The sequence below is a fragment of the Eupeodes corollae genome, chromosome 1, assembly GCF_945859685.1.
Source record: "Eupeodes corollae chromosome 1, idEupCoro1.1, whole genome shotgun sequence".
NCBI classification, from domain to species: domain Eukaryota; kingdom Metazoa; phylum Arthropoda; class Insecta; order Diptera; family Syrphidae; genus Eupeodes; species Eupeodes corollae.
This window is the reverse complement of record NC_079147.1, coordinates 236,400,756-236,411,137: the sequence shown is the minus strand read 5'-3', so window position 1 is coordinate 236,411,137 and position 10,382 is coordinate 236,400,756. Positions and strand designations below refer to the sequence as shown.

The 10,382-nt window shown below is 38.2% G+C and overlaps 2 protein-coding genes across 2 annotated transcripts in view; both read right to left on the bottom strand.

Annotated features, from left to right (window-relative positions):
- Positions 1-4: 4 nt before the first annotated feature.
- LOC129938336 (splicing factor YJU2) lies at positions 5-1,273 on the bottom strand. The gene is made up of 3 exons (XM_056045815.1): positions 1,135-1,273; positions 496-1,064; positions 5-435 (listed from the first exon to the last, which is right to left on the bottom strand). The coding sequence occupies exons 1-3, from the start codon at positions 1,156-1,158 to the stop codon at positions 39-41; spliced, it is 990 nt and encodes a 329-aa protein (XP_055901790.1). The 5' UTR covers positions 1,159-1,273; the 3' UTR covers positions 5-38.
- Positions 1,274-6,733: 5,460 nt separating this feature from the next.
- LOC129942473 (phosphatidylinositol phosphatase PTPRQ) overlaps positions 6,734-10,382 on the bottom strand; it is a 40,324-nt gene continuing 36,675 nt past the window's right edge. Inside the window, exons 17-18 of the mRNA XM_056051449.1 lie at positions 7,302-7,564; positions 6,734-7,237 (exon numbers count right to left, since the gene is read on the bottom strand). Coding sequence (XP_055907424.1) covers positions 6,904-7,237; positions 7,302-7,564 — 597 coding nt within the window. The 3' untranslated portion in view covers positions 6,734-6,903. The remainder of the gene's footprint in view (positions 7,238-7,301; positions 7,565-10,382) is intronic.

Here is a 10,382-nt window from a genome sequence, read left to right as displayed (position 1 = left end):
CGAGTTAAGTTTTGTACTGAAATATGTTTTAATAAATGTTATTCTGACTCCTCCGAGCTGTCGGAATAGGCGGACAGAAGAGACAAACCACCGGGTGTTTTTGAAGATGTTGACGTTGAAGTAGAAGGTGCTGGTGAAGGTTCAGACACTTCTTTAGGTTGTGCAGGTTCTTGGACTGTCGCCGGCGGAGGAGTGGGTGTTGCTTCCTTTTCTCGTGGTTTAACTAGAACTAGAGGTTGCTTTCGTTTGACTATAAGACCTTTGAGGGAGGAACTTCTCCCAGCAAAGGAAGCTTCAGCCGGTGGTCCCATTATGCCTTTGGCCTTCTTTTGAGGTGGATCAGGTGATTCAGTCTTTTCCACCTTTACATCTTCAATAATTTCCTCTACGACGATTCTCTTTCCATCAGACTGTTTGTTTTTAAAGGTCACGCTCCTGAAATAACATTAAAAAAGATTTACATATGTCATCGTGCGTCACTATTATCAGACTTACTTTATAAACTCTTCGTCTTCTCGTTCTTGCCGTTCGAGGCGTTCTTTTTCCGTCTCCATTGTATTATATTGCTGCAACATTGTCTCATAGTCCACACTCTGTTGTCGTCTATTCAAATCTCTTAACTCTTCCAGAGATTCCAGCAGCTCAATTTCATTCCTCGACTGTTGCGTTCGATTCTCAAGCAATTTCATTGGATTATTTGCTTCTTCTTCTCGCAACTCTTCTTCCTCCTTCCTTGCTTGTTCTTCGGCCAACTTCAAGGCCATAAAATTACGTGTTGCGCCGGCTTCTATTTCATAGTCTGTGTTCTGGGGATCAGTTTTGAATGAAATCTCCTGTAAACATCGTGTACATTTGATGTAGAAACGATATATTCGAATGCCCAGATAAGTTTCATTTTCCACGTCTTCTTTGCGGGCATTGAATTTTTTACCTTTGTAAATATATTCGCCACATGTCTTGCAACGCATATTAAATGGGGCCATAAGACGAACTGTGTATTGGCGATTTTTGGCCAATTTCATGCGAGGTATTTTCGACGGATCGAAATCTGGTGGATAGTATTTCTAGATTGGGAAATGTATTTCTAAATTATTTAATATACAGTGTGAAAAGGAAATTGCATTTATAACTTACGTTTAACACTTTTCTTTCAGACATTTTGGTTGATTTTAATTAATTAATTTGAGGGGTTTTGGAAACGTTTCACTTTTAAAAGGTAAAGTTTTTTGATTTTGATAACAAAAAAGAAATCCAGCAATGAAGTTGAAGTGACAGATGCAACTTAAACTGTCAAATGTCATGTCAAATAAAACGAGACTCGGAAAAAATATAGTGCTGCCAAAATCATTTTTATTTGGCTCGTTAAATGAACTTTATGGTGGACTTACATGTATCTGCACTTCGAAGTCTTCAGACAAAGACTATTAAAAATAATGAAATTAAACACAACAGAATTCCCGGTGGTATAATTCTTTCCTGCTATCGGGTTTCAACATATACAACTTTTCTAGGCTCAACTTTCCATTATACATAACTATAGCTATTTTAGAGCGAGGAAACATTTATTTCCATTTTGAATTAATTTCCAAAGTTCACTTTTTTACATACAAAACACACAAAAATGGTTGATTTTGACATTTCTTCCCTGTTTTTTGTTTAGATTTAGATTTTAGTGCTCAAATGCAAAATGTACTTTGCACATAACCAAACTCGAACCCACCCTAAATCATATAGTGATCCCAAGCAGTGGGGTTACATACCTAGCTGTTACTACGATCGCGATGTGCTGTAAATAAAAAAAACTTGTTTTAGGCTCAAAAAATGCAATACAAAAAAAGTACGTTTAAGTCCGAAAAAGAAAATATTTTTTTGAGACTCCTACCTAACTGTACAAAAAAAAATTAGAAGGAAATTCGTGCTACGGTAATGGAAAGTCGCCCACTTTTAAAGTGCGTTTTAACGAAAAATTTTGTTTTCACTCGAAGTAAATTAATGAATTCAGGCTTTTTTAGTGATAGGACTTTTAAGATTTTAACATTTTTAATTTGAACGTGTTTTATTTTCTGTATTTTTCGGTTGGATTGATTTGATTTCTTTTTCATAAATTAAATTTTATAATGATCGTTATAACCAACCTGTCAAAAAACTTCCCTTTTTTTAATAGCTGTCACATGATTTATGCTCAATTTGTTTTGACATTTCACAGTGAATAGCATACTCCTTAAAAAAGTTTGCAAATCGTTGTACAAAATAATGGTCCAATTAGCTCACCGCATCGGAAAAATCTATTTATTGATAAGAAACACATTATGGCGTGGCCTCTAGAATTGAAGAAGATATCATTTTCACAGCTTAACATTTTTGTTTGGGGTTATGTTGCAATATTCGGCGCTTCATTACTGACATACGACCCCAGTTGCCACTTGTTGCAGTTAATGGTTAGTGCATAGGACTGTCATGCTAAAAGTTTGGCCTCAATCCATGCTTGTCTTTGCTACCTAATTTTTTTTCCCTGGTACTGATTTTTGACAAATTCTTCAAAAGTAATTTTTTGTAATTAAAAGCGTTTTGTCAAATCAGCCGTTCGGATTCGGCATACAAACTTAAGGCTTCTCCATCTTTGAAATAACTCGCACACAGGAATGGTTGAGTGTTGTAAAATATTATACCCTGATTTTCAACGCACTGTTCTTCCTCCTTATTTGTTTATTTTAACATTAAGTTGCAAACGCTTTATTTCTTCTTGAAAACAACACGTCTAAAAAACACCCTTTACCTAGTAAATAAGAGTTGACACGGATTTGGGTGCATTTAATACACATTCAAATAATTTTAAGAGAACTCTCCGCTATTTCGTATATTCAATCTATCTACTTGAAAATAGGTTTATAGGCAACCAAATATTAAGATTATCTTATAGGCTTTCTGCACCGAACCGAAAACTCGGTTTTCGCGAGAAAATAGGTTTTCGTCGAAAACACAAGACTAGATCAAAATATGGTGAGCACTTAGACAATTCTTCATTTCTTCACTATGTAGGTACAAAAGAAAACAATTACCAATAATGCCTTCACAATAAAGGTGGATCTTATAAATGTAGAAAATTGACAACAGCAGATGCATTATATTTTTCAAATGGTTTTTATACAATACCTTTCCAGGATGCTTTTATTTTAATCTATTGCAACATTCAAAACCCTGAACATTGGGACCGACATTTCAAGAATGGGCCAAGGAAACAGTTCCCTGTAACTTATTTTGTCAGAACAAAACAAAAACATACCGTTAAAGTTTGCCAGAAGACTTTTTTAAACATTATTTGAGTTACAGCCAGTCGAGTAAGAAATATTTGCAATAATCATTTCAAAACAGTATCAGTTCCTTCGAAGAAACGTGGTGGTGAACACAAAAAGAGAAGAAGGACCTCATAATTAATTTGAAAAAAAATATAAAACCATGGAAGTGCATTATTGTAGGAGTAGAACCGCAAAACGACACTACCTGCCTGGTGATATTTCCATTACTAAAATGTGGAAAGGTTTCAATATGAGCAATCAACTCAACCAAGCTAAATTATGCTTTTTTCGTATGGTTTTCAACACATGCTTTTACTTTGGTTTTAAACCCCCTTCATCAGATGTCTGCTCGACATGTCTTAAAATTAAGAAACTTTTAAAAATTGAAAGAGAAGATCAAGAAAAGGTTCAACTAATGACAAAACTTCCGATCCATAAGTTTCGGGGAAAAGCATTTTTTGACCTCTTAAGAGAGGAAAGAGAAGTTTTTGTGACAATGTCTTTCGACTGTCAGAAAAATATGACACTACCCAAAGTTTCTGATCAAGCAGCTTATTATAGTGGGCAGATATATTTGTATCTTTTTGGTCTCGTTGTTGTATTTAATGCTTACTAGCAGAATAATTAACTCAAAACTGGGCAACTCATCTAGTAGACGGTTCGTTAGTAGAGGGACACCGCAAGGTGGTGAATGAAACCCTAACTAGTCTGGATTCGGAGGGTTTCAGAGTGATAGCATATGCGGACGACATTGCTATAGCAGTTTCAGGAAAGCATCTTAACACCTTAAAAGAACTCTTACAAAATACCTTAGACAGACAAATACTTTGGGCTGATCGGTGTGGACTGAGTGTTAACCCACACAAAACTTTGGTCTTATTTTCGAGGAGATACAAAATTCCATTTGTCAACCCTCCCTATATTAATGGAATCCAATTAAAATTCTCAGACGAGGCTAATTACCTGTCTTAGATAAAAACTAAATTGGAAGCGCGATGTACAGAAAAGAGTCAAAAAAAAGCTACTGTAGCTCTCTTTTCTTGCAAAAAAGCTATTGGTAATAAATGGAATCACGCGTTGGCTATACACATCGGTAATCAGACCGATTTTAACGTACGGTGTGGCAGTATGGTGGACTGCTCTAGAGAAAGGTATAAACAGGGATAAGTTAAATAAAGTCCAACGTTCAGCCTGCCTATGTATAAGCGGATCGCTTCCAACGACCCCGTCTGCGGCACTGGACACCTTGCTCTACCTTACACCTCTTGACATATTTAACAAACAAATAGCTGCAAGCTCTGCTATTCGCCTCAATGCTTCGTCGCAGTGGACTAACAACAACATTGGCCACTCCGTTATTCTAAGGTACATAGAATCAATTCCAAAGCACACAAACTACACCATCCCCCCAACTACAATTCGATAGAAACTTCCAGATTTCTATACCTACCACATCTTTTTGGGAGGATAGGACATTCTTGGAGGATGAGTCAATCCACTTTTACACAGATGGCTCAAAAACCAAAGAAGGGGTTGGTGGTGGTGTGTACTCTGAACGACTGAAATTAAGTCTCTCATTACGCCTTCCAATCATTGTAGCGTGTTCCAGGCGGAACTTTTGGCGATAAAAGAAGTCTTGTCTTGGCTCAAAGAAAACGTGATATCAACATCTGATATACGTATTTTCTCTGATAGCCAGGCCGCTATCAAATCTCTGGACTCTGTCTCTACAAACTCTATAACAGTCCATAACTGTCGATCATCTCTAATGGAGATGGAGCAACAGTTTAATATTCACCTTTGCTGGGTGCCGGGCCATAGAGACATTCCAGGTAACTGTAAGGCAGATGAACTCGCCAGGAACGGTACAGTACAGCCCATCCTATCACGTTTGGCAAGTACTGGGATACCAATCGCTACTTGTAAACTGCTGCTAATGTAAGAGTAGGGCAGGCACCAGGTGGAACAACATCACCACGTGTCAAGTCACAAAAAACATCTAGCCAACACTGGATTTAAAACGTTCAAGGTGCTAGCTCTCTCTAAGCAGATCGCATATAAGCTTGATAATAGGTGTCATAACGGGACACTGTCTAATAGGAAAGCACGCCGCGCCACGAGACTAGGCGTATTCTCAAATGACTTTTGCAGAAGCTGTATGGACGAGGAAGAGGAAGAAACGGTTCTTCATCTTCTCTGCACATGGAGAATTCTTGTTTAACGATCTAAACGATCTAAATCATATCGGTATAATCAGCCTGCGCAAGGAACTCAAGCTGGTTCCATTGAGCTTAGGAGGAAGCCTCAAGATTCATGTGTGCCATTAAACTGGCCTAAGTGTGTCCGTTCCCATCTTGGACAGCCACTAAACTAACCTAACCCTAACCTGGTAAATAATAAAATAATAGACCCAAAAGATCAAAATAAATTGCATCTGCTGATGTATTTCACCAGCTTTGCTTTACAAATTTGGAAGGCATTAAAACGATTCGTGTGGTTGCTGATGGATGTGGTGGGTAGAATAAAAACTCGATTATGATAGGTATGTGTGAGTACTGGCTGGCAAATAGAACACCACGTCACATTAACTCCGTCGAATTGATTTTCCCCATTCCTGGGCACACCTACATACCACCTGATAGAGTGTTTGCTCAAATCGAGACAAAAGTTAAAGCTAAGGAAACCATGGTGGCTGTTGATAAGTATTTGTCCATTTACCAGGATCACGGAACTGTACTGAACTTGGGATCTGATGAATGTCCGGTTTTAGACTTTAAAAATGAAATTTTAAAATGTACAAAGCCACCATCCGCTTGGCATTTTAAATTCAACGAATCAAAAATATTTATTTTAAAAAGAGGAAAACTAGGCTTAATTGGCGTTCGGGGTGAACCCTTTTATAAGACAGATATTGGAGAAGCAAAACCAAACACAAAGAAGGGCAAATTTTGTTCTTTCATGGCTCCAAAAAGACTCCCTTTAGGTACAAGATTAAAGAATGCAAAGCTTAATGACGTTGATAATTAACACCAAAACACTTTGGATGCAATTGAAAATCCTTACAATAGCTGAATTCTTATAAGTATATTATCGAAGTAAATAAAACTCATGTTAAAGACAACATCCAAACTGACCCTATTTGCGAAGAACCATGAAGCCATTTACTCATTATTCTTATTATTATCAATAATTTTTGTTTGTTAATGTTTTTCTTTAATTTAAATTACTTATTTATTAAAAAAAAATTAACCAAAAGACTGTGTATTTTTATTTCTGAGATTAGGTCTTTAATCTTATAGTTTGTTCATTAACTTCTTTTTCTGTCGTATTCTTTCTGCAATTTAAGACGATAGTTCTGGATTAGAAAACAGGAACTCAATTAGGTACTTATTACATAAATATATATATGTATATACATAAATTAAATCAAAGAAAATATAAAACATTTATTAACATGAAAATATTTAACAATTCTTTTTTCTTGTTTAAATAATACTCATTTTAGCTCCCCGTTTCAATAAGTTTGTACAAACCCTTTGGTAAATTATTGCACTATAGTTTATTATCCAGAAAAGTAGGTATGTATGTACGTTTTTTAGGATGTTCCTCATATGACACTTTCTAAATCTTTTGTTTCATAGTTTTTTCCACTATCGGCATCCATAATACTGACTTTTGGAATTGTTCCCAAATCTTGGTCTTGATCACTCTCGAAGCTAACTTTCTTCTTATTCTGATGAACATATTTTCCTCGCTTATGCTTGACCAGCTCAAAAGCACAAGTGTATAGGAAGGAATATTGCTGCATTGATTGGACCATTTTCATTCGTTGAAACCGAAGTCCTTTGACAGTTTCGAAAATATTAATTTTACTTTCACTTTTGACTCGTTGCATTATAATATCAAGTCCTATGAAAGTACCGGTTCGACCCACTCCAGCACTAATTTGAAATATATTAGAAAATATTTGATATGATTTTTTGAGTTCACTTTTTATTAACATACCTGCAATGAACCACAATGGGAGAGTCACTTGGACACTTTTCAGCCTTGACCTTGCGCACAAATGTAATGAGACTCATTGGATCAGTTGGAACTCCATGGTCTGGCCACATTTTAAAGTAAAAGTGCACGATTTTTCGACGAATATTCTGCTGGGCATGTGTAACAATCATTTCCCGTCGGTCATATAGTTCAAAAGAATCTTCCTTTTGTATCTCAACTTTTATATTTTTCCATTCATAGGGATAGTAGTGATGACATTTTACCTTAAAAAATGGAGATATTAGCATTAAATGAAAATTTAATATATAAAACTGTATTCACACTAAGATATAAATTAAAATCTTCAGTCCGCATTATTGGTTTTTCTTTTAAAGATCTATAAAGTTTGAACTGTCAAACTCAAACTATTGTTTCCTTTGTTTAGTGTGTTCAGAGCTTCAAAAGTCAAAAAAGACAGATTGCTCTCAATGAACAGCTGAACATTACAACTGTCAAGCGGCAGAATTTGGAGAAATTGCAACTTATTTCAGTTGACATGTGATAAAGTCGATATTCATATTTTTATTTTTAAAGTTAACCTTAACAAAAACACATTGGGTAATGTCTATATCTCATATCAATAAAACAAAAGTAAAAAGGTAAAACGGCCTCAGGTTTCACTTTTTTTCAAAACACCAATACATGTGAAAGATGTTCAAATGGTAGACATGTGCATTCAAGAGGACACAAGCGTCCACAGGTTTTTCAAAACCCACCTCTGTTTATCAACTCCTATTCTCACCTCCCCGCGGTGAACATCGGGTGCCTAGTACCTCAACTGGAGATTGGGTTCCAAACCCAGTGGGAAGTTGTTAGGGGCAGCAAACAAGAGAGTGGGGGAGAGGTGTTTCCACTAAGGCACCTCTCCTTATCCAGACGGCAGCCGAAGAATTCTCGAGATGGAATCAAAGGTGGCATCTACAGTTCCAGTAAGGTTGAACTACTTATTGAATACCTTATAGGGCTTCTTCGACATATTCGGAGCGCAATTATGTAAGGAGCGGTTTATCCGGCTCCCCTTCCTTGGAGTTATACTAAGAATCTGGCCCTCCAGGTTGGGGGTTGTGCCGTCAGGGTGACTTCCTGGCCACGTAAAAAATATCTTTAGTTGCGAAGCACCAACAAGCCTCGGATATGGACGGATTTGGAATGTTAGGTCCCCTGAAAGACCACGTGCAGGCAAACAATTAGCGGAAGCCCTAAACTGCTTACCCCCATCCAAGAAAAGCGATGGGATGGACCGGGTAAACGCAAACTAAAAGACTGCGAAATATACTACGGCGGCTGCTTACGAGAACAAAGACATCGTCTATTTGGGTGTGGATTTGTTGTTGGTACTAGACTCATACAAAAAGTCATGAGTTTCGACCATCCGAATTAAGGCTAAATTCGCCAACATTAGCTTAATATGCGCGCATGCCCCAACAGAGAAGAAAGATGAAGACACCAAAGACATATTCTTCGAGCTCTTGGACAAGACATATGAACAGTGCCTGGCTATGACATTAAAATTGTCTATTTTTAATGCCAAGCTAGGAAGAGAAGACATATTTGGTGGCATAATCGGGAGATACAGCCTGCACCACCTCCGACAACGGATTCAGGCTGAACGATATCGAAATCTCCTGACCAATCAACCGTCAACCAAATTGACCACATTGCGATCGACTCACGACACTACTCCAGTATCCAGGATATCCAAACATTCCGAGAGGCCAACATTGACTCGGACCACTACCTCGTTGTAGCCAAGGTACGGCTATGGATATCCCGATCCAATCCAAAACTGTGAGAAGATTCGACGTTAGACGGCTACAATCGCAGAGACTGCCATGTCCTTCTCCAATCGAGTCTCTAATAACCTCTTAAAGAGTCCTATGCTGCCTGCATTTAGCATTGAAAACCAGTGGCAACATTGCCTTGCAGCCATCAGAGATGCCGCCTCTGGGTTTCACACGGCCACCACAGCGAAACGCCTTGTTTGACGACGAATGCCGGCAAGCAAAACAACAGGCATACAAAACAGCACTGCACAAAAGGACTAAAGCTGCTCGCGGGCTCTATGAGCAGAAGAGGAGAGAGAAACACAGGAGATAGAGGGATGTCACAACAGGAATGAGGTTCGTAAGGTCTGACGAAGTGAAGATAGCTAAATCTAAACTTAAGTCAAACAAAGCTGCTGGAGCTGACGGCATCGCTGCCGAACTATTCAAAGCAGCAGGCGATGTCTTGGTACGGAGCATGCACCAACTCATCTGCAAAATATGGTCGGAAGAAAGCATGCCCGATGAGTGGAATCTCAGCATAGTGTGCCCGATACATAAGAACGGAGACCCTCTTAACTGCGCCAACTACAGAGGCATCAGTCTCCTCAACATTGCATATAAGATCCTCTCTGCCGTATTATGTGAACGTCTGAAGCAGTTCGTCAACAACCTGATAGGTATTTATCTGAGTAACTTCTGACCAGGAAAGTCCACTATGGACCAAATATTCACAATACGGCAGATCTTGGAAAAACCCCAGGAACTTCGAACAGAAACGCACAATCTCTTTATCGATTTAAAGCAGCGTATGACAGCATCCATAGGGAAGAGCTCTACCGAGCAATGTCTAGTTTTGGCATCCCTGCCAAACTCGTCCATTTGTGCAGGATGACCATGGAGAATTCACGCTGCTCTATGAAGGCTCACCGATGCATTTGATGTCAAAAAAGGTTTTAGGAAAGGCGATGCACTGTCATGCGACTTCTTCAACATCGTTCTGGAAAGAATTGTGCGAAACTCAACCGTCAACACTAGAGGCACAATCTTCTGAAGGTCCATCGAATTACTCGAATACGCAGATAATATTGACATAATTGGAAGATCAAAGCGTGATGTCAGTGGAGCGTTTTTAAGCATTGCGACAGAAGCGAAGACCAAGTATATGCTGTCATCAAAAAAGCACATTCAACAACGAATTTTTGGAAAAAAAAAGTCACCATGGACAGCTATAACTTTGTCTACCTAGGCACCGCTATTAACACAGACAATGACACCA

Excerpts from the sequence above, each read along its gene's own strand:
- LOC129938336 (XM_056045815.1), bottom strand. The coding sequence starts at position 1,158 with ATGTCTGAAAGAAAAGTGTTAAAC. Across the intron at positions 1,065-1,134 it reads CTGAAAGAAAAGTGTTAAAC|AAATACTATCCACCAGATTT; the intron begins GTAAGTTATAAA and ends TTCCCAATCTAG. Across the intron at positions 436-495 it reads GAAGACGAAGAGTTTATAAA|GAGCGTGACCTTTAAAAACA; the intron begins GTAAGTCTGATA and ends ATGTTATTTCAG.